The sequence below is a fragment of the Colias croceus genome, chromosome 3, assembly GCF_905220415.1.
Source record: "Colias croceus chromosome 3, ilColCroc2.1".
In the NCBI taxonomy this organism is placed as follows: Eukaryota; Metazoa; Arthropoda; class Insecta; order Lepidoptera; family Pieridae; genus Colias; species Colias croceus.
The window spans coordinates 7,236,661-7,262,352 of NC_059539.1; the positions used below are offsets into that span (position 1 = coordinate 7,236,661).

General features: G+C 33.1%; 1 protein-coding gene across 4 annotated transcripts in view; it reads left to right on the forward strand.

The window, feature by feature from the left end:
* The window catches only part of LOC123706450 (neural-cadherin), a 220,204-nt gene that overhangs the window by 52,584 nt on the left and 141,928 nt on the right, over positions 1 to 25,692 (forward strand). For all 4 annotated transcript variants that reach the window (XM_045655729.1, XM_045655728.1, XM_045655730.1 and 1 more), the window contains one exon: positions 2,976 to 3,165. In XM_045655729.1, coding sequence (XP_045511685.1) covers positions 2,976 to 3,165 — 190 coding nt within the window. The remainder of the gene's footprint in view (positions 1 to 2,975; positions 3,166 to 25,692) is intronic.

A 25,692-nucleotide genomic window follows, 5' to 3' on the forward strand; every position in this document is an offset into this window, starting at 1 on the left:
GCTCAAAAGTCAAAAGGTGCTGTGGAACTGGACGCGTTGAATTAACTAGCTGAGCGTTTATTTTGGTCTATATTGATTTCTGTTTGAGATGGAAACGTCCTAAAGTCGATTCTGGTATTAGACGGCGGCAGCCGCAGCACCCTCGCGGAGCTCGCTCGGCTCTTGGTGTGGTTTGGGTATAAACCTTACTTGCTCGTCCCTGCTTGCATCGCTTACCTATTTCTTATTATGATGAAAGGAATAAAAAGAAGATATGATTAAAAAATTGTTTTCTCGAAAAAAATTAATATCTTCTAGTTTTCCCTAGTTAGAACTACATGCCTTTCTTACTTCTAGGACACAAATCTTACGGAAAACCGCTTCAATTGCAACATAATATGTACACACATTAAAAGAAAAGTGTGTGATAGGTAAACATATTCTTCTGTGATCAGTGTGGATGAGATATTTCTGTGCGTGACAATTTCTTTTAAAGAAAATAGAATACGTATAATAATTATTTTCAGATGTACTTTTAAGTAGAACTTCGGTTACCGCTTTTATTCTTCTTCGTTTGTTTCTATATTTAAAAGATCGAACAATTTCTTAATAAAAATATATCTACCTCTTCATTTGTTACTTGATATATTTTTCTAATTGGAAATAGGAAAATACAACGAAAAATATAAATTAGGTACCCATTATAACGAATAATTTTATAGCGTCCGCCCGGGGTTCATCAGAGACCGGAAAATTTTCAAATAAAAATAGCTACCTACATAATAAAAAAATCTCTAATGAAGTTATTTTTTCCGGCATCTTTAATAATAATCGTTGTGTTTTGTCTAATAAATAAAAGTCAACGAATCTATATAACTTCTGGATGTGTTATGTTAGCGGATCTGTATTAGTTAATTGAAATTAATGTATGAAAATGAAGTTAAATACAATATCAGTGTTTTTATGATCAAGTCGCGGAACTGGGCTTAATCTTTCTCATATGTCTTTACCACTGTTGGTGAAAACTATTTATCTAATATCGTACATAAGAAATTCATTGCGTTTGCCTTTGGCGTTGGATTAAATTGTAGAGGTATAATGCTATACTTACGTATATACAAAGATTGGAAAATAAGTACCTAGTTTAAGAAAAAAATGGCATGTTTTAAAATCATGATCATGATGCTTTTAAATTCCCGATGAAGTTATTAAACTAGCACATCGTATACTGAGCTAATATTTGTTCAAGTATAACTTATGAATAATTTAAATGCACGCAGAATAACCATTCAATAAAATAGTTCGCAAGTTTACAATAACATTTTACTTGAGTTTATTTTCGGCGTACACCAGTGAAGTCAATCCTGGTTCCTACAAAGTTTATATATTTATTCAAAGTCCATCAATCCATCCCATCCATCTCTATTGTTAATACTGTTTTTGAAAAAACTATAGATGCTGTTCCGTAAACTGTTTTTTTTGTGCATTGGGTAACTTCGATAATAGATGATTGACAGTTTGTTTCCAATTTGATTATAGGCTCTATATATAATCACAGCCGACAAGAAATTACGAAAATAGGTTAATCCATCAAACTTATTCTATATTATTAAAACTCTCCACACTTACCACCAATCACCATATATATGACCTGTAGGTACGGAAGAACGAAATGGCAAAAATAATATATTTTATGAAAATAACTCTACCTAGAGAAAAAAACATATAATATACTAGCTTCCGCCCACGACTTTGTACGTGCATCCCCGTTTTTCCCCGTTCCCGCAAGAATTTCGGGAAATCCTTTCTTAGGGGACGCCTACGTTATGACATATACCTGCATGCCAAATTTCTGCCCGATACGTCCAGTGGTTTGGGCTGTGCGTTGATAGATCACTTTATCAGTCACCTTTGAGTTTCATATATATAGATTATGAAAAAGTTTATCCAGATACTAATATTATGTGTGCCTTTGCTAATGATTTCAATAGTGTAAGTATCTATTAAATGATATATTCGGTAAAGGATCTCAATAAGCTCGCAGGGTAAAACTTGAAGTTTCCGTAGTATGAACCACAGTATGAACAATCAATACGTACGTTCAACTATCTGCACCCAAATATCGTAGCAATCAATGGATTGGATTGCATAAGCCCCGCACTCCGTCTGATAACCACTATAAGCCCAGATTGCTCTATAAAAGCTACCTTTTTGAAAAGATCGTAAACGAGATTATGGTCGAAAAGTCTTTTTGAGACGGGTTCTTTAGACACAGTATATATAGTATCTTCCGGTATAATTCGATTACATCTTCATAACCGATATTTTAAGTTATTATCAAATAAAAATAAAGATATCTTTCAATGACCAGAATATTCAAATGGTCGAGAAATACCAACATCAGAATGTAAGGATAATTCCAAAGATGGGATGGAATTGATTAAACGACTTCAACGCGATTCCAAAAGAATTCACAAAGATCTGAACGTATTTAAATCCCCTTAAGCGCCTTACTCAAAACCAGATTTGCTTATATATTTACCGAATGCACTATACATATCTACTACGTGTGCGGTATCTCAAAGGATTTTGAATATTTAATTTTCATTCGCCTCCGCACTGACATAGTAGCTAATATTGATGGTACACGTCGGTTTTGCCGTAATTGGAATTACATGGGCATGTTTATTAGATTTAGTACATTCCATTGTTTAGTAAGATTAATACTGTATCTACCTATGTACACCGGCGTGATCAGCAAGCAATATATATGTTTATATTCCGTAATTAAGAATTATTTGATGATCTGTATCGGTATTTACGTGCTAATGAGTTTATTGTAGCACATGCAACACATTTACCAATTTCACAATAAAAGCTTCGTAGCTTTTATACTTATGTTTTTGATGAATCTCTCGGGAGTTGCATAGCGGTAACTTGAGTTAAATATGCAAACGGGAATGTAGATAGATGCATGATAATCTTTGTTTTGTCAGGTATACTACTACATCGTGGATTCCCCGAGGAACGAAGGCAAGGACTTCTTCGAAATCAGCATGCAGACAGGGGAGATCTTCACAAAGGTGGTGTTCGACAGGGAGAAGCAGGGCGCCTACGCGTTGGAGGTTGAGGCGCGCGACGGGGCTCCCTCGGCGCGACCGAATTCAGACAACCAACCAAATTCAGGTAAGTCCAACAATCGAACAACTTTAATACGCTATTTTTGAAGTTCCTGACTTTGGTAAAGTTTATACAAATGTTAACAAGTTTGGTACGCAAATAATATAATTTAAATGTTTGGGCGAGTTAATTGAAATTAATGACTTATCAAAATAAATAGGCACTTATGGTTACTCTATAAATACTATATTAACATGTGTTGTTATTACAAGTCGATGTACATGATTATTGATTACACAAGTTTTATATTTAACTCACCATAATTATTTATAGATGGTGCTACGGTGCTACGACAATCCCTTATTACCTTATTTCTTGTATTTTATATTAAAATCCCACCTTTATAAACGTAAAGTGTTAAAGTGAAGGTAAAATAGAATAGGTAGACATTTATAGAGGTCGGGGGCTGTCAACAAGAGGGAAAACCTTTCTTAAATGTTAGTAGTATATATAAAGCTTAAACGCCGACGAAAGGCCTTGGAGTTACAAGCTGTCAGGAACGCACCGGCCTCAGGCTTAATCACTTTGCGACCCGCATTCTAATGTCCATTTTTCCTTTAGTCAGCGTCATAAGACGACGAACACCTAGTGCGTTGAATTTCTGTGAGCGTTATTTAACTGTATGACCCTCATCGACGCAAATGTTGACAGATAAACGAGCGAGTAATATTTCGCACGATTTTCGACACTTTGGAGAATTGATTATATCGGTGCTAGTGACAGTATAAATTGTTCGCCTTAGGCTACCTCCTATTAGAGAGGCGAGCCGGCGACGTTCTACGGTATCGCGTCATCGTAAATCAAGTAGCGGTATAATAAACCGCCGCCTCTGGCATAATCCGACTAAGCTCCTCATCCTTGTATCTGTCTCACGTGCACAATAGCAAGCTTTGAATCAGCTCAACGCTTACTTAGCTCCCCGCAGTATACAATTTCCTTGATGCATCATGAATACCATGAATCTATACGACTCAATAAAACGCCAGCTAACTACTTTCCGATCGTAAAATCCATACCCGTTATCTTTGTTTATAGCTGCGAATACAAACACCGACCGTGCGTCCGTTCATGTTCGATGTGTATATTGATTATTTTACAATTGATTATTTATTACACGTAATTGTTTGGGAACACTAATTTACAGTTGTATTGTATGAGGTACATGCATATATTATATCCGGAGGGTGTTTAACGTGGTATATATGATGGATAGTTATAGCTAGCTTGCTACATCAGACATGCGTGTCTATTTATTTGCGAATAATTTGTCGTCGGGTTAGTTATGCGTCATGTTGGGCCTAAAAGCCACGTACCATTTCAGCATATTGCAGCACATTTGTGACCAGGAGCGCGTTCGGGCGCGTTTCGCATACTGATGAGAAATAGAGGATAATAGTAACCATTTTGGTCGGAAAGTAGGAAATAAAACTCAAACTAGTCTCCCTTCTGCTATTATATAGAATTAAGGCGAATAAAATCTTTTCAGTGCGTTTAGAAACTCTACATGAACATGAAACCGCATTTAGTTTCCTTTAGAGATAAAATTCATGGTTTTATTTTAATGTTTAATTAATGTTGTAATCACCAGAAATGTTCGTATTCATTGAATATAAATTCTGCAATGTAATCAATACTCCCACGTTATCCTAATTACAATTCTAATAGTTGATGCATTAATAAGAGCTCCCTCGTTAAGTGATTCAACGAAGTATCAGATATTGATATTGGTTTGGAGGATATATTATATTAAATCAAAGTTTATTATTATTGTTTTTCATTAACATTATTTGATATTTTCATATAACCTCTATAGATTGAGATGACTTTGACCTAAAATTTCTTTGTCTTCTTTATTTTATACTTTGACTTTTACGTTACTTTGACTCATTGTTTATAGGGAACTATGTGAGTCTCTGTATATAATTTTATTTAACTGCGTCGACTTCCATTCAATGATTTTGTGACTTTTATTCTACTCACGCTTTCAGCCTGTTTACGACTTGTCTAATTGACTGAATGAGATAGATGTCCGCTAGCCATTAAAATGTCTATTACGGTTTTTGTTTCTTTTTATATCCTATCGCATTGTCTTGTTATTTCTTTTATCGCGACCCTCTTAAAATTCTTATAATGAAAACTTTATGATCAGATCGTTAAGTTTAACAAAATATATAGATTAAGAAAAATGTGCAGTTATTTATATTACAAATCAAATTTGCATACGTATGTTAATTTTAAAGTTGGGTTGGATTATTATAATTTCTGTGAAACCGCTACCAGTATAGGTTATTATAACCGTTCCAACTTGAAAGTTTATCAGATATTAGTCCCAAATATCTAGATAACAAAGCTGAGTAAGTAAGGGGCCAGATTGTTTCTTTGGTAAAGTATTCGGCTGACTTCTATAATTGGTTTTGTTTTCTCATTTATAGGGATATGTCTCTGAGTAGGCTGTTTTGCGGAAATACAAAGCGTTCATTATTCAATTATAAAACACAAATTTACTTCATGTAACATTGAATTAGATGAAATACTTATGCATAATTACGAAATCCCCTAAAGAGTAGTAGCGCATTGTTAAACGAAATCACAATTGTAAAATGGAGCTATGTTTCTCCAAGTCGTCTATTTCAACTATTTCCAATTACTTGGGCTTAGGGAAGCACGATGTCGCCAAGTGACAAAGCAATATTCCCGTGGTCGGCGGGAACTTGGTGGCCTATATTTAACGCAGTGCCCTCGAGAATTTGCGATGAGGACGCGGCCGAGTGCACTGCTTGCTGAGGATTACTGTCACAAACTACTAAATATTGCTGTTTGCTGCTTAAGCTTAACCGGAACCGTCTCGCCGCAAGCGTTTCAAACAGATTTTTTACCTTTTGACTTCCATTTCCATGTAGCTTTATCCGGTTGAATTTTAACTTTCATCTCGCTGGATATTCCGAATAATATATAGGCAAAATAAAACAGTAAACAAGCTTTTACAAGCGATTTAGTGTTGTTCAAAATAGCAGTCTCATTCTTCTTGTTTGATCCTTTGTAAAGGATTTTAGGTGTCATTACAGCGGCCATTCACTAAATGAATTCCGGTAATTTATAAGCCTCTGAAGGCGTTAAAAGTGACAAATAACTGTTCAGAAGAGCGGAATTTTCTTAAAACGCCAGCTCGACAAGAGGGTTTATAGGCGCTATAACATCCACGATCCATCCGCCTTTGTTACATAAAAATCACCTAACACCATTCCTGGCATGAATGAGTTTTTTTTTGTATCCTCGTAAATGTAAATGAAATTATTTTTTATAGTTTGATATTGTTTTGATTTGTTATTTATTTATATCGTGTAAAATTATTTTCAATATTCTGTCAAAAATGGTGAGAGCCATCAACGGGCTGCAAGTTTAATTAAACAGAATACCGTCCGATGTACGGGTCGATCGTTCGCCTCTTTCCGACTGACAGTTCAATAAGGGACGCTAATTAAAAACGCTAATAACAATTAATTTGTGACAACAGTGTTAACGACAAAATTGCTTTGCCCTTTCTGTTAAGACAACATTATTATTTACGCAATTGTGAATGAAGAATTTAATACTTGCCTAAGTACTTTAATTAACAATGTTTTTCTTCTGCGTATTTAATATCCCATATAAAAAGCATCTTTGTGTTGTTTGTATTATTCGTCTTTAACATACTTTTGGAGTAATTACGTTCATTTCGAGTCGAATGGTGGAAGGCATTATCATTGTCAGTGTCGTGTCGTGTCGACTCGGTTAATTTTCCGGGCGTTACGTGATAGCATCGAGAAGAATATTCATTACTTTTATCATTTCTTTTAGGAAATATCTCTAATGATATTCGTACGAAACGGTTACAAGGTTACTGTAGGAACGGCAGAAGGAATTAGAATTGGGCGTGGTCTCGTGAGTAATGGAAGTTTGAGCTCGTATAAGGAGGGTCCACTTATGTCACGCGAAATGGTATGATTGATAATACTTACCGAAGTAAAAACAGTGGCCCTTTGTAACCCTAACAGATGTATTCAATACACATGATACTTGCCCTGGAGACATAAACACACAATGGTTTCCTTTTTTGTAATGAACTAATATTGGAATATCTGGGGAAATAAATTGCGTATTTTGTTTTTCTATCAGGCCGTGTATTTATAATCGGTATAAGGAAATAGCAAATATATTTTACTTGTTTTTGTTGTGAAAAGAAAAAAATCGAGTAGATATAAATTCTTTATACTATGGAAATGATATAAAAAAAGTATATCTTCTTACATCCACATTCTATGGTTCATATAATATAATAGTTCAGGATACATCGCCCATTTTTGCAAGTGACTACTATCAAGCTGATTTTTCGTTTGTAGCTTTATTTTGATGAGACACCGAATAATTTCGTTCTTTGAGAGATTTAATTTCAAATATTTGAGAACCATCAAATCAAAAATTTTTATCCTTGTTATCTCTGTTAGCTACCACAATCGAGACTTTCGTACACGAAATTATTGGGCGTCTCATCAAAATAAAGCTACAAACGGAAAATTAGCTTGATAGTAGTCACTTGCAAAAATGGGCGATGTATCCTGAACTATAAGTTAAGTTTGAACAAAACAAATATACAGGTATAAACCTTTGTAAATTGAAATGTTCGTTTAAATGATACGCCAGTATTTGAAGTGGGTTTATATTATAACATGTATTTTACTGCTCCAAATTTATGAACAATCTATTTATCCTGTAAAATATTATGTCGTTTTCTTGTTCGTATAGATTTTTGCGACGTCGTAATACCCAAAAAAGGTTGGGTAATGCTCGAAGTTTCAAGGCTTATTTAATTATTAAAGATGTAAATGGTGATTACTCAGTCGTGGTCGATAATGGTTTTTGTAAGACGGGAAAGTAGGTAACGATTATTCTTAGTTACACAAAAAACTTCGTAGTAAAAATAAGTCTGAGACCATTTCAGGACGAGTATTTTACTGATTTTTATTAGCAGCCAAAAATAATATTCTTTATGATTTACAAATTTATTTAATGCAACAATATGCTGATATCGTTTATATAATATTTTTATGTGCTTATTTCAATTAATATTTAAGCTAAAGGAACTTGCAATAAAGTCCAGTTGGTGCGCTTAAAGTTCTCTTTTTACAGTTCGGATACCTATGTGCCGCCTTCCCCTATTTTCCGGTTTTCTGTAGTCTATATTATGTTTTGATAGATGGTCTAGACGTTCGTGTTTTATTTTTAAATTCGCTTTTAAATCTCTCGTTTTGTATATTTTGTTATGAAAATAAATTTATCTAAAGCATTACTTTATTTGATTGCCGTTCCGTCATAGCGTAAACAGAAAAGTTTCTTAAATGTGTCTCGGTTGAGTCATCTTGAAATTATATCGCGTAGTCGGTATAAAATTTATATTATTCGAGTCGCTCCTTTGATGGAAAGTTTTATTATTGTTAAACCATTCGGGGACAAGTTCTCCCAGTTGTATTTGCAGAGCGCATGAACACCGAAGTACATTACTGGTTCAGGATTGGTTTAGCTGTGAAACCAATTCATTGTGCTGTTTTATCGACAACAACACGGTCTCACCTGTGTTATATCAATTGCCAGTTAGTACATATTTTATAAGTTGTAAAAATTGTTTTCATATTTCCATAGAGAAATTAATCAAAACAAATATTTATCCCGATGTATAGGATTGAAATGGGTTATTTTTTAAAATGTTTATAGATTCATACAAGAAGTAAACTAGGACAGTCAGTTAAAATTATATTATGATATTATGTTCATTTTATACGTTTTGAATGGTTTCATTAAGAGAATTACGTCCGCTCGACTCATTTCAGACATTCACCTAAAGCAGGGATCATAATAATATTTAACTCTTAAAATAAAACATAATTTTGGTGGATCAGAAAATTGGGTTTTAAGGAAACTGTTTTAAGGAACCTGAAAAAGTACTTCACGACTTTGTATGAGTATTAATTTTAATGGAATATTTAATCTCGGGCTTATATAATTATTAGCGGTGGGTTGTGCCAATTTTGAACGCGAAAGTTCCCCTACAGGATTGAGAGCTATATATTACTGGTATATAACATGATGGCTTGGTGATCCCAACTCTTATATTGTAAGTGGTAGATAAAATACCGTACATTAAATCTCAGTAGATAAAATAGATATATTGTTATCTGAAAAAAAAAAGATATACTCTTGAACAATTTGAAAGGTAATTCATATTATAAAGGTACATACTTTTATGCAAGCTGCTCATTTGAATACTCAATAATTTATATGCAGTATTGTATTAGCTTCAGTGACTCTGATTTTATAACAGTAAAACGTTAAAAAGAAATATATTTTAAATTAATAAAACGGATATAGGTTATCCTTCCGCGAGGAATAAAAGCTATTCATGTTTAATGAAACTTTATTCACGATCCACAATTCTACGATTTCTCAATAATTAAATCCGGCGAGTTTAATATAATTTTTCTCGCGAAGTTTTCAATATCGTAGATAAAAATCAGTTAATTTCATCGAATTTCACAGTCGACTGCCTACTGCAGCAGGTGTTGAAATATATAGGACACTCGACCGTCTTCAATTTGCCATTCCGCTAGCAGTTCCTACTCACGTACACTCGCGTAATACCCACCACTACTCGACCGATATAGTGCAACTTGAAATTGTTTCAGTACAATGCGAGCATGGACCGTAAATTGCACTTTTACCGCGCCGCTCACGTTTTATAAACGTTTCAATGTATACGTTAAACTGTTACCATCGTCTAAGAATTTCAACTCGCAGAATGTTAAAGAGACGGTGTGTGTATAAAAATCAGGTCAATGAGAGAAATGTATATCCGAGCTTCGTAGATAATTAACGTACCTTGCAGTCGCTTATGACCTAGAGCAATAATTATAAGTTTCTTGCCGGTACACAGTTTTCACGCTTAAGGATGACTCGAGCCCTAAGAAATTATTTAACGTTTATAAATTCGAGTAAAATAATTTTAATTAAGTATTACATTTTGAGTTGAAGACTATAGTGCTATAATTAGAAATAATGTTTTTAAAAACTACGTTTGAATTATATTACGTTAATTAACTTTTTTCTATAATGTCTACATAAATTAACTTTCCTCTAAATAAATTTACCGCTTGTAATCTTAGTATACATATTTAATCTAAAAGAACAAAAACTCGCCAGGAAAAATTAAACAAACCGTTGCGTTTAAAAGGCTAATTAAGTTTTTTCGTGAAATCTCTTTCACTAATGAAATTGACCAAATGAAAGTGCTTTCTCGAATCTAGACCGTCAGTGAATATTTGCGCAGAACGGCAGCGAACGGCAGCGATCCCGCAACACATTAATAAAGTAGACGCATGTTAGTTAGATAAATTAGACATGTCAATTAAGGAGAGGTATAAATGATGGTGATTGAATGAGTTCTTTAACATCTGGGTTGCTTTGTACTATGATATTAAGCCTGTATAGTGTATACCCATTGTTCAATGCATCGCTTGTTCACTAACGTTTTGCATTGTTTAAGCAATTTATGCTTAATTTATGCTGCTTGTAATAATTGAGAAGTAACAAAGAAATAATAACATATCTCGACAAAACAAGGAATATAGTAAGTCATATAAAGAATTGTACCTCATAATAGGATAGATTTCCCGTGGGGTTTTCATAAAAATAGATCAGCTATATAAATATACAAACGTTATGTAACGTAATTACTACGAATTCTATTATAGGCTGCTCAGTAAAAGTATGTAACTAATTAATTTTGTGGGTTTCGTCGACGTATTCGTTTTATTATATCTAGAATCTTTTGCCATTTTGATGTCGGATGGTTTTCAAGAACTTTACCAGCCATTTATATTATTTTAATTGAAACCTAGTTTTTAAATTCGTGAATACATATTATGTTAACAATAAGTTTTAGATTATTAAATCAGATTATGTTTGGTTAATTAAGTAAAAGTACTAGGTACATTAAAAACTTAATTAAGTGTATTGTTGCATTTTTACAATTACCAAGCGTCAATTTTACAATTTCACTCTATAAAAGCTGATATAATTTTGAACATGTATAAATATAAATGTATTGTTAACAGATACGCATGATTTGCTTTTTTATATTGTTTTCAAATCATAACAACGTTACGTAACATTACAATGAGTTTGACACTTAATTAATATGAATATAAATTCAAAATACAACAGCAGTATCATACTTAATTGAAACTAAATCAATACGGTAACGCTCTTAATCTGGATCACGGTGGCTCTTGGCACGCAAGCTCTCTCTGCGAAGAGCCAAATGCGACGTTGTTAATTCAGTTTTTAGATATTATTGTTCTGTAAAATGTGAAACTTATGATCTTTTGATGGCCCCTTTATTAATTTTTCCTTCCGTTTCGGAATTTTGATAGGATTAATCTGTTTGAAGTAACTATTCATCTAAAATTAAATTGTTTTTACGTCCAAATAAAAGTTGCATGCCTTCATGTGATATATGTTTGTAAGCCATATAAAATGGGGTTAAAAGTAAATCAATAAATCTAATTTGAATTTTTTATCTATGCCAGCTATTTCCAGTTCACTCCTGAAATATATTCGATATCTATATTTTTACAGTAAAATAACCGTATAACGTGAATTCTGCTAGCACTATGAGCATTTTATTGACAAACTAGTTAATATTTATGCATTTAAACTTTATCATTTTTTAGAATTATATTTTTAGAAGTATAGTATAGTATAGTATAGTAAGTATTATATTTTCAGCCGTTCTAATAAATAATGCTATCAAATGTTAGTAAAATAAAAAGAAAGAGGCTACTTGAAAGACGGAGCCACGCACAAACACTATGATTGAGTGATCTAAACAAATGTAGGTACTTAATAACCAAAAACAATTAATGTGAACATACCATAATCTCATAAATAAGCTTTAGATGTTCCAATCACATAGTAACTTTCGGTGAATGCCCCTGCATCGCTTTAGAATTTATGATCTTTGCTCGTTATGAGCGAGTTAGGCAATGTGCGACATGGCTGGCAATGCTATTTCACGACCGCCAGCGACGCTCTAATATTGCCCTGTACCGATTTATGATCTGGCCAGACCTTCCGATTGAGTCTACCCATAAACATAAAGTAGCATCTGTGAATACAAATCATATTTTTATTAATATTCTAGGGTACCTACCCTGTCACCGAGCATTCCCTTGGGGCCGAATGAAAATCAGTTCTGTGTTAAAAACAGCAAATCACTGAGTCGACCTTAATTTTTCGAGAGAAAGGACTGCCGCACTCGAAATAGTTCTTTATTCGAAAAAGTTTTTAGGTTTTCTTTAATTTAAATCTACGTATCATATGGTTGACTTTTTTGTTTTAATGTTTTGTGTGCGTTGTATTTTCTTATTCGAGAAAAAAAAAATACATAGTGATAAGAACTTAGTACGTAGACTTGTCATCCTACATTTATTTGATTGGAAAGAAGTCTTGTCACCATTAATATATTTGGTGTACTTGACTTTAAGTGTGTTCACTACGAATACTTCTTGGAATGCCTACATATAAGTAGATGTGTTTACAAAAATCTCTACTAATATAGTAGATACAATATAATAAAAACTATACAAACGAAAACACTCAGACATAGTTTGTCCTTCAAATAGATGTAAGTAGTCATATAGAATTATCTTCGAGAAATCTGGTTTCCTTCGTCGCCAATCTTCATACATGAGTATATTTTTATATAAAAAGGTCAATAAAAGCCTTTCTATACACAATCTTACCTTAGTAAAATGTAAAAAGAAGGTTACAGAGTGGTTGCTGACCCAGAATTATTCAGATACTGAACAGTACATAGTTCAAATAAAAATTTAGCAAATGCAACCACTATAATGGCCACTACATCCACTCACGCGCTTACACACTCATTCACACATACATTCACACACACACACACACACACACGCACACTCATACATACACACAAGCTCACACATGCATACAAACACGCACACTCATTCAAACACGCACGCACAACATATGAGTATATCTACTAAACTTGAGTTAAAATGTATAATTTAAATTTTATTTTGTATAATTTTGTATAAAAAATAGCTAAATTACCTAAATCATTATTTAAGTTAATATTATGCTATAGTTTTGTTATTATTGTGTCATTAAGGAAGGTGGACCCCAAAATACAGGCTGTCCTAGTTTGGGGTCCAAATGTTACATGTTTGTACCTAACCCACAAATCGATCAATAAATGATTTTTATTTTATTTTATTTATTTATTTAGAAATAAATGTATAAACGTACTATACTTACGTATACTATCCTTTTACTTATCAACTATTCTGACAAGATGTTGTTCTAGCAGCCTAGATTTCCAGTCACGAGTTTCTGTTTGAACGTTTAAAACTCATAATATCCCAAGTAAGCAGGTGTTCCAATAAACGCTGTCGCGGTTCTTTCAGCTCACGTTCCGCACTCGTAACACCAAGCCACTTCACGTATATGAAATACCGTCTTTATGATTACTTATTGTCGCAAATATAACATTCGCGCATCGCATTTAAGATTTTTCTGCCTTCTTTTTTCATTTCGCTCCGTACGAGAATACGTGTAGTTATTATTAGGCGTAACGGCTGTAAGACTCCGAAGCGATTCGCTCATTGTAAGAAATACTCAGTATAAGTAAAGGTTTATTGCCACTAAAAATCATAAATAATATGATTGCTGTAAGTGTTGGAAATATTATTATTAGTATTTTAAAAGTTTTTAGTACCCATTACGTATTGGATTTACACTGCAGTTGCGACATTAGGAACACTCGTGCCATATATGAGTGGTCAGGTCGAACATTGTGTACATTTTTAAACATCTTTAAATATTTATATGAACATACACTACTCACATATATAATGTGTTGAACTTTTAGGCACGCTTATTAAATTTTACCACTTTAATTTAATGAGAACAAGTTTTAACGTCGTATTTCGGTTGTTCCCGTATTCCTTATTTTTACTGTAATAATGTCAGAAATGAGAGCATCAGATATGTGGAGTTTGTTTCTCGTACATTTTCCGCTACGTAAATCTCGTGTTACAAATACGCTGAGGTAGATGTGTGCGTGATCTTAGTGACTCCATGTTTACCGCCTCTAACCTTCTTAAGTCTAGTGTAATCCTTTCAGCTTTTCAGGACACCTTGTTTTGTTTATTTCCATCTTATGAATGTGAAAGGGGGCTTATCTCCATAACATAAAATGTTATAGAATGAATTTTATACATTAAAAACGCTTCATTAAAACAATAATAAAAGAACTTTATGATTTCTTGCTAAAAAGGAAGTCTTTGTTCAAGAAAGAAGATTAAACGAAATATATTTTCTGTTTACGTATGCGCTTTTATTAACTTTTATTGGGACTGACATTTTACAAGCCTCAGGCAGTTTTAATATTACTTTTTGATGGTGTTCTTTCTCTTCGTTGCTGCTAATCATTTACGCGTTTATTCACTGGATATTTTTCACAAAAAAATAAATTTTTGTTTTCATAATGCACTTTATGTAATACGTTATACGGCACAGCTGTGCTCTGAACTTTGCGAAAGTTGACGTAGTAATCTCATTGTAACGTGCAACACGGAAAGTGTTGTTCTTTATTTTTAGGCTTTTCCCGTGTTGTTGGGAAAAAGATTCATTCTATTCGGTTAGACTATAGAGTATAGAGGATGAAGAGTAAAATGAAATAAACTTGTTACGCGGTGGAAATACAAAGGAATAGTTTGAAGTGAGGTCCCTGGTGGCAAATGCCGCCGACAGGTGTAGCGTGCGCCAATGTGCCCGTGACTACGCAACAATGAGACCATACAAATAATAATATGACTTTATTGTGCTATGCTCTGTCCGTGTTCTAGGAAAAACAATATCTTCTTTGTTCATTGTTCTTATAAAACGTAGGTGTTAGTTGGATAAGCTGAGATCTTTAGTATAAAGGTAGTGGAGGAGTAAAGAACATTTTGAAAACAACTTTGTTCAAAGAACTGAATTAATTTGCCTCAGCACCTCTTATGACTGGGCGTTTTCAATTTTATATTTCGTAAAGGCCGACTATGATAGCGTACAATGTTTACCAAACCGTCGGAACATATACAATATGCCGTAAATTGTTCCCATCCCCAACTCAGGTGTTATTTTACATGTTTTTACGAAGGGTTTTCCCATATTTCATAGTGTTATGTTCGTAATGGTTTTATTGAAAAATTTACATGATTAATTTATTTATTTATTGTATAATTATTGTTCTATATTGTTTTTCCATGTACGTTTTTATTATACCTCGCTAATGGATCTCTTATTTGTTTTAGGTAAGCAACTACTTATGGGATACGTAAGTATACATGAAAAGCATTGCATATATTGATCATTAAAGTCTTCAAGAATTCTAATGTAGGCCAATTTTTTTGACAGTGTAACCAGGCTTTACATTAAAAATCGCTTATTCCGTGGGTTAAATCGGGTCTCAATAAGACTCTAGCGGATTAAGTAAGAAAAAGTTTCTCCCGTTTGTCCAAGGGTGCGGTCACGAAATCTATATAGGTGATAAAAATAAATGGGGAAAAGCAGGAGGTTGGCACGGGGAAACGTTAACAGGTCGATTATGCGAAGCCATCAAGTGCGTACTCGGGCGGACCGGGACCTCGGGCCGCGTGCCTAATGACGGGTCACGCATTTAAATAGCCTGCTTCCGTGCCAATAACGTATATCTACGTATCTATGTATTCATATAAAATTCATTTCAAACATTTCACGAGCCATTCACGAGCTATTTGATTCATGGGCCAGTTACCGCTCTTGGCGTCAACGTAATTTGATCAATGACGGGTGCTGATTAATTTCAGACGTGTGTTACTCCATTATTGTCATTTAACTTTCACGAGAGACTTCATTCCACATACGGCCAATTTGAATTTCATGCGAAATCATTGGCCATCATTTTCAAGCTATCCTCCATTTTCATCACAATATTTACTGGAATAGTAAAAATTTCCGTACTTTTTCATTAGAAACTTCTTTTGCCGGAAGTTTTTTTTAGCAGATGAGAACGTACCGGGGTATTTTCTGCTGAAACTTAGTTTATTATGCTTGTTATTGTGGGCTTCATTTAACCGATGAACCGTGTCATCGTCTTAAAGAGAGCGAGTTGAATTTTGCAAATCACGACCCGAGAAAAATAATTAACTGCCTGACTCACCAGTCTGGCGTCTTTTGGAGTATCCGTAGTTTTAATGAGTTTTTCCTCAAAATGTCATTCTGAATGTTAGTTAAATAAATTAAAACGAATAGACGATACATTTAATTAAAAACACTGATTAAGATTATAATATACAAACGTACGTGCCTATACTCAATTGCAAACATTGTAAATAAACACGCGTAATTATTTTATCAGACCGCATTATTATCTTCTCCATACGTACAAAATAATTAAGCAGCTCATTTCGTAGCACGTTCAAGACGGTCTGAAATGATTCGCATTTCGGTTGAATCCTTTTAGCGAGTACATTAGTGTGCTTCTGTATAATTCGGTAACAGGGCAAGTTGCCGTCATTGTTTAGAGGCTGTAATTTATATTGCGCTTTGCGAATTAGCGCGTCCAACAACCACCAGCTCAGGTGCCGACCCCGATTACTAGCCGGATTTTCCTAACAACGACTTCCACGGAGACCGTATAATCTGTTGTATAATTTTCTTTGTTATTAAATTTAATAAAACATCCACGAATTAATTTTTATGACACGCTTTGTAGGGTTTTAAAGCTTTAACATTCTAGGACTAAGCGTGCATAATTAGTTCAATAGCGTTATCATGTCGTTGGTATATGAGAGAGGTTAAATGAATGCTATATTTTCATGTTCCCGTTATGAAAAATTTGCGCGTTGTGTTTGAGTCTTTTGCGGTATTCATGACGGGCGCAGCGGGGGTCAGACAACCATTTGTAACGAGTTTTAATCGTGATGAAATTAAGTTTTACGTTGAAAATGTTGACATTTTTTATTATTACGCGCATTGAAAGTACGAATATGCATCATGTTTCGATTCAAATATTAGAGAGATTTTGGTGGTAGATTTTTTAAAATTTTTTACTGATCATTTAACAATAAATATGTAGGTATACTTGTGTGCAAGTGCAAGACAATGTGCAAGAATAGATTGTTAAGGAAATTAAAATCAGTGTATATTTTCCTTTATTAGGGAATCGGGCAATAAATTATTAAGTTAATTTATATATAGGTACAATTTACTTCTAATTGGCAATATTCCTGCGACATAGTTTCGCTCTCATGCCTCACTGGCTTTGAATACATTTAACATAATATAAGACTATATACATACGCGCTGTTGGTATAGGTACCCATATAATTGAAAAATATACAATAATACGGAATACAGTTTCGGAGTTGTGAAAATGGATTCTAAAAAGAATTTCTTGGAATAGCACTGCAAACGAATTACTGTTCGATTTTCAATTGGGATTTCCTATCAAATTTGCCAGCTCGTTTCTGCTGAGCTTGGCATTTGTATTACGATCGATCGTGTAAAAAAGCCTGGTGCCTATTAACTTTGAATACAATGAAAACAGGCAATAAATAAAAATCAAATCTCTCAGATTGTTTATTAGATATACTATTACAATACTTTTTAATATATTTACTTACTGTTCTTTGGGAGATATTTTGATAACTGTGTCGACGCAAATGAAATTATTGCGGTCGTTGTAAGCCATGGTTTTGAAGAAATACGTATCGTAAAAAAAACTTGTTCCCAGAAAATTAGCGCTTATCTCATGCATATTTATAGCTACTTCGTAATGGCCCTGTCAACAAAATTGAATTCGTTTCCAACATTTCCTTTTATTTGCCTTTTTATAATCCAACTTGACCTCGTGGCGTTCCTTTACGGAAATCATGAATTTCCCGAACCGTTAAGCTTCAGTCATACACACGGCTTTTCATGTATTTAGAACTTTCATAAAGCACGGTTTTAATAAATAAAAAGAAACTTTGAATTTCTTAATCTAATAAATAAGCTTTTATCGTGCAAAATCGATCAAAGTATAGGAACAATTCATAAGTATAAGCAATGGGTACATTACCTTGAGTATAATGCAATTGGAAGACAAATTGAAGGCTTTCGTTAGTATGGGGCCAAGCACGAAATGCTGACAGGGTTTGTTCAAGTTATAGTTCCATAACTTTTTCATTGTATTATTGCCATGTTTTACTGTTCCCGTTGCAACTTTAGCCTACAACAGTCAAGTTTTATTTCTGAGGATTTAAAGGTTGTTTGTAACTACATTGAATGAGTTTATTCTTTAATAGTTCTATAATGAAAATATTATAGTGTAATTAAAAATATTTCATATAAAAAAATAAAAAAAATACCTTTGTTATAGCACAGTCCTTTGAAATATTTAATAAAAACACTATATTGGACATGTTCTTTAGGCTATCAATCCTGACATTGCCACAATTCGATTTTTTAGGACCCTTACATATTTCATACTTGTCCCAAGATGCCTTATATGGCCCCTAAAATAATAATGTCATATAAAAGTAATAAATATAAAGTAACCAAATCAAAAACAGATAAAATGAAAGTAGTACAAAGATTTCTTATTAATTTTACTACTCATTTCACACAACAAGACAAAAAATAGCTATTTTGCTTACTCACATAACGTTTTACATTACTTTGATTTAATATAATTTGAAATATACACGCAAATAATATCAAACTCGCACAACAATTTAAACTCATTTTCCGACTGGTATTGCACCCCAAAGCCTCTATTAAAGCCTTAAATGACTTGCTTTATGTATTTTTTATCTGTAATTAGTTTTTGTCAGAAAAACACAATTTCCTGTTTTGTTATAATCACTTCTTTTATCAGATGGCTATTTCCAGTTTAATCAATTTCGTTGTAACTTTATTTTCCGGATAAATATTCATGCTACGTTTTATTATATAAACCTACCATTATATAACAGAGTTATAAATACTTCAAGAATAATGTGAAAATTTATTAATATCATCGTAATAATATATTTAACCGATGTTTTTAACCGACTTCAAAAAAAGGAGGAGGTTATCAATTCGGCCGGTATGTTTTTTTTTTTTTTTATGTATGTACACCGATTACTCCGAGGTTTCTGAACCGATTTACGTGATTCTTTTTTTGTTCGATGCGGGATGGTGTCGAATTGGTCCCATAAAAATTTTATTCGGATAGGCCCAGTAGTTTTTATTTTATGAGTATTTTTGTCTGTAGGTATTTGTAAATTTTGCAAGTGTAAGTTTGAAGTCGGTTGTTTTTAACGCAGTTATCACTTGTTAATAATCGACACAGCTTAGTGTAGTTTTTGAAAACGTGAGTTCGTGATAAATAGGCAGCTCTAATGTAATGTTCTTAAATTTTATCATATAAAATTGTCTTGTTGCCTTCAAGAGGCATTAAATTTTCATAAGTATAATACAGTCAAATCAGGTAATCACATGGAACTGTAAGATTTCATTACAACCTAATTTAATTTAGTTAAGATAATTATTTAAGGTCATATTTGTTTTATAACATTTTAAAAAACACATAGGTACATGAATTCGAAGGGATTATCTATTTATGTCATAAATGGAGATAAGAGTAAAGCGAATCGGGTATTGTATAATTGTATTGTCAGAAATATGAGTAATTCTATACAACTATCCAATTTACGTAATAAGATATGAATAACTAATCACACCTACGATTATTTATGAAATGAGGGTAGATGGGGCGCTACGTCGATAAGGCAAAGGCAAAATTTCTGCGTCGGCGCCTTGACATTACGAACATAGGTGGATGCCTTATATAATTGGTTGACGTATAAAAACTAAAGTTCGAAAAATATGTAGAAAATGTAGAGGTATTGTAGGTTTATATATATCTAGTATTCTTGGAGAATATAATAATGATTAGTATTAAGTATTAATATCGTAGAGTTTCCTAGAGCTAAATTCTTCCATGAAATGGCGTTTAATTGCAGAGTAATGTAAGCGATATCTAAAGAAGCTTCGCTCCAGCTCGCTCGGATAATCCTTTGAACTCCTATCTATAATAGCAATTTATTCCGGAGAGAAAATATGTTCGACTGCTACTTTGATTATGGCGAGTCGTTAACTTATATTGCTTAAGCATTAATATTGTAAATATTAATGTTATCAAGTCGGTCGATACGGCGAGCGAAGCGATCATTAGTAGTGCATTTTATTTCGAACCTCGTTTGCGGCGCGAGTTCCGCGAGAGCTTAATGCGTTTCCCCATTACGTGTCACCTGCGCCATCAACTTTTTTACGCATTAATTTTTTGATGCTAATTGGAATGTTTATGTTAAATGTCTATGAAATTAATATCACAGTTTTTATTTATTTTATTCTCGGTAAAGCTACATTGTCTGGTTAGAGGGTGCGGGTGCACGGTGGTTATCTCTAAGCCCGTTCACACCATCGACCCCTGTTCTACGGCTTATATGGCCATATCTAGGCTTACTCTAAATTGCGATCAAATGAAGTGCGCATTTATTTGGCTTTGGAAATGGTGTCTTAAAACGTGTTAAATTCTTAATTTTCTATGTGTGTGTTCATTCCATTTAAACTAGATACATACACTGCAAGTATATTAAATAATTATCTTCTATATAGAACTTATAATCATATGCATACTTAAGATCGGACTTAAAGTTTGTTTAGTTTAAGACGCATAAGTTATTAAGAGCTTTGGTTTTGCATATAATTAGTTTAGCATACTCTATCTTAAATAACTAATACCATATTATATCAATACATAATATCAACCTTTAGGAATACAAATAATTGGCAACTTACATAACAAGTTAAAACTTATAAGGAATCTCAGAATACGTTCTAATACACCTTAAATTAGAATAATACCTATACCTTAACACGTTATTATTTTAGCCGCTGTAAAGTGTCAAAGCTTTAGCGTAGTAAATTGAGAAAAAAGGAGAAAAAATTAAATATAAAGATTTCAATCTCAATTAGACGTACTTTATCAGATGGTATAACATACATCTTCGTCGAGTTTGTTGAGTTTGCAACGAATTGTTTTACTCTGCTATTATTCAAGGCAAGATATCGTAGGCGGGGTGAAGTGACATCAGTACAAATTGCGGTTTTCGAAAACTAAACTTCGAATGTAGCTATTAAACAGAATAGCTCGCATGCCGACACAACTTGTTTCCTTGTTGTTATTTAACTGTAATATATCCGACTGGTTCCATTTCGCCGAAAAGATTTGTACCGGCACAAGCAGAAGTTAATCATTAGGACCTTTTCAATACACCCTTTTTGATTTTGATCGATCTTGTTTGCATTGTAACGACGAGTATTGATACGTGATCTGTTTCTTAGTAACATAACACGTGTATCCTTATGTCCATATATATAAAACCAACTAACTCATAGAATTTAATATTTATCTATTATACCGTGTAAAGTTCAAGTCCTATTAAAAATGAAGGTTAATAAAATGAATCCATTTTATAATTTAAAGCGCATTAAATTACCGTACACAATGAATAGTGTCATTTTTAATGGCAGTTCAGTTTCAGTAAACATGCACGTTTATTTTAACGTTGTTATTGTGAGTGTTCGGAGCAAACAACAAGAAATACAACAATGAGATCCACCATGAGCAGCGAGCGTTCTTTAATATTGTACAAACAATTTAGTTTGCGATTGTTTATGTAGCGAGAGAGTGGGATATAAGGAGTTGGCCCAGAGGCAGCGTTAAAGCACTTAAGAACGCTCGAAGTGTGATGAATGGGGGAGACGCTGGCTACGCTCGTCGGCTACTCCACTGCCCACCCACATGATTGATATCGCGTATTATACCATCAAATTAATAAATGAACTACCATTTCGTACATCAATGATAAATTAAAAGTAAACCGAAAGGGAGTAATGTTATTGGATATGTTTCAATAAATAACGCGCAGAGCTCCTTATTAAGATAATTTCGTGCTGGAAAATAACGATCCTCTTAATTTATTGAACTCCATGTTTACAGTTCATTGCTCAGTTTGATTGTAATGTGATATATAAGTCTATTCCAGACTTTCTCTTCGAGACGGCCAAAACAATTAAGATATTATAGTATAGATAATTATTAATACCCTGATTTGATCAGAAACTAAAATGCCTTTGATTTTTTTGCAACACTGATTTATTTTCTATCGTCTTCAGGTATCTAATAACATGAAATATATATTACATACACAAAGGAATGGGTTTGAAAACATGGTTTGTTATTCATTAGTATAAAAAAAAAATCGTGGTGAAAGATACGGATTTTATATTAAAACATAATGTTTATAAATAAATGTAGGTCGTTGTTTATACTATAGTAGATATTAACTTGTGTAGTACGTACTACTCAAGCGTACCCGGCGTCATGAATTGATATTAATTCGCAAAAAAGAGGAAATTTATGTTTGATATGAATATTTACGCTTGTAGAATGTTTTTAACTTTCTTTTCAGAAAACGTAACATTTTCGTACACATAATGATCATTCATTATAATATCGAAAATAATATGAGACGTTAAGAAGTTTTTTCAGTCATATTTATCTGAATCTTTCGAATATAAGTATCGAATAATAAAAATGAGTATTCTAGTCATGATATACATTTCCATCTGCGTAATATTTCCAAAATTCTTTAGAAAATGTTCAGTTGGAGGCGAATAAAAGAATGACAATAAGAACACCATGAATTTTAAAAATTAAGATATGTATTATTCTGGATTATTCTATTTTATCTTCACAGGAACATACCTACGTGAACTTAAAGAATGTGTTTGCGAGTGTTGATTAACTCATTAAGTGTGGAAAGGAAAAATAGGTGATGTGGACCTCTTCGCAAGTCTTCCCCTTGTGACGCAATCCCGTGTGTTTACCTTCGTTTTCGAGAGTTTGCCTTCTTTATTGATTCAGACTTTGATTGCCGCTGTCTGAAATATATGATTGATAAAATTTGATTTATTGTTTTATGTGAAACGTGAATTATTTTAAATTTTTCTTTTATTGCTGTAGATAACTAAAAAAAAATCACTCGTAGTTCCAATAAAAGAAAATGATAATAAAAATAAACTGCCAGCTAGTGAACTGTTATATTTAAAACGAACTTATAAAGATCCAAGTTTGTTTTTGAAGAGTTAGTGAAACAACTAATTTTATCTTGGCTTTTGAAGTATCGTAATTAATCTTAATGTACTGTTTTTATTGAATACTCTATAAACTATGAACCATTATCTCATCCGCCCAACATCCAACATTAATACAAACAAATCAAGGAGAATAAGGTTTAAAGACATTTATTCCCATTAAGACATTAAGTCACTTACATGAGAAACTTAAATTTTAAACATAGGTATTTATAAAAAATATCATTCGTTAGTTAAAAATTTAGAGTTAGTTACATACTATAAACATAAGTTTAGGTTAGGTACTCATTCATTGCATTCAAAGTTTGAGCGTGTGGTCTTCCAGGATGTGTTTCGCTAATTGTTTTTTGAATACAATGAATGAGTTTACACTTTTTAATTTGCTTGGCAATCCGTTATAGAAACGTGCTCCCTCGTATGTTGCCGTTCGCCTTCCATAATTCGTTCGGATCTTCGGGAGGGCAAGATAGCTAGCTCGTCTATTAGGATAGTTGCGATTTGATGTTGAGAATATTATATCTGTATTTATGTTTTATTATGAATAGAATATGATTACCTACTAACAATTGCTAGTTTTTTTTATATTATATTATCGTTTTCGAACTATTTGGCAATTTTCACCGTGTTCACAGATAAATAATTTTAACTAAATAACGCACTGAAAATTACAATGGGTTCCTGATTGGTCACCCCAATTTGGAAGGCATTCCGGTGCTAACCTCCGGAATGTCGAAATAATTCCCATTCCGACCGTACACCGATGTTAAGGGATATTATTGCATGTTCGTATATTATAATAGATGTGAATATATTTAGCTCTTCTTAGTAGATATATTATATCGTAATCAATACGTACGTAATTGAATAGGATTACTGACATAATTAATTACTATTATATACTGTGTATCAATTTAATCAAGAGTATAGATCGGTTTTCATGTTAGGTCAAGCAAACTATATTTGAAACTTGTAGTTGCTCCTTATTAAATTATAGAGTTAGTTATACAGTCCTTTGTAATTATTTAAAACTAAGTAAATAATCTTCAAAGATCAATTCCTTATCAAGTTTTAAGCGTTAATTATTCACTTTGAATCTTATCACGATTTACGACCATCTTTAGGAATGTACTAGGCGCCATTTCGGGTAATATTTTAAACGCGTTGTTACTTGGCTTGCATAAATCATGGTTGGCGATAATGGTTCCAAGATTGATCGGCGGCCTTTTTAAGTATGGCGAACTTGCAAGTGGTTGAGTGATGTCGGCCTGGTCGTTTTGTAAGCATTTCCTTTGCTATCGCCTGCTGCAGCCCAAATCGAATTTACATAATTAATCTGTGTTCAATGACAATGAATGTTGTTCGTTGATGTGGTTCCATTAATTATGATGAACACGTTTGTAACGCTTACGTTTTGCAAATCAGTAAAATGCTCCAGTGTTTAATTAATTTTCCATAAAGGTACAAGACTTTCGAAAATTTACTAAATTCGCGTTGATCCCGGCATTTCAACGGTTCGAAGGTAGTATGAACAATATTAAAATTCCGAGTTAGTTTCAAGACGAAATTGGGAAGGTTCTGTTTTCGCTATTTAAGGCCACGGGACGACAAAGAAATTTAGGTATAGGTATTTTAAAGTTTTTCGAACCTTGAAATGAAAAACTTCATAAATGATATTATATAACATTGCTATAGAAAAGAACAATGAAGTTAATAAAATAAGGAATATTATTTTGTTGAGTTTAATAGAAAGTGTGTAATAGAAAATGTTTTTAATACAATTTGTAATCTGAGTTCCTTCATGAGAAAATTTCTTTGAAATGATGTTTATCTGATTTCTTAGCGTTGTGTGTATCCTATAATGACTGTTGCTAATGCTGCCTTAATCTGAACTTTATACTCCCGTTCCCAGCGAATGTGATTATAAAAACCAATTTTCTAATTGAGCTGAGGATAACAGTGCCATTTTAAGATTATACAGCACTTAATCCTGAGTAGAGTATCACAATCCTTCTTAAGAAGCAATTTCATTTAAAATGCACTAGGACTAACAGTCGGCAGTTGGATTTCATTTCTTTTATATAATTTTCCCATATTCAAACCCGGAGTTAATAGTGACGTTTTTGTAAGTCTGTGGTTCTTGATGTAATTTAGTTAGAAGAAAGGCGAAACGGAGGTTTTGTTACCAGAACCCAACCGCTT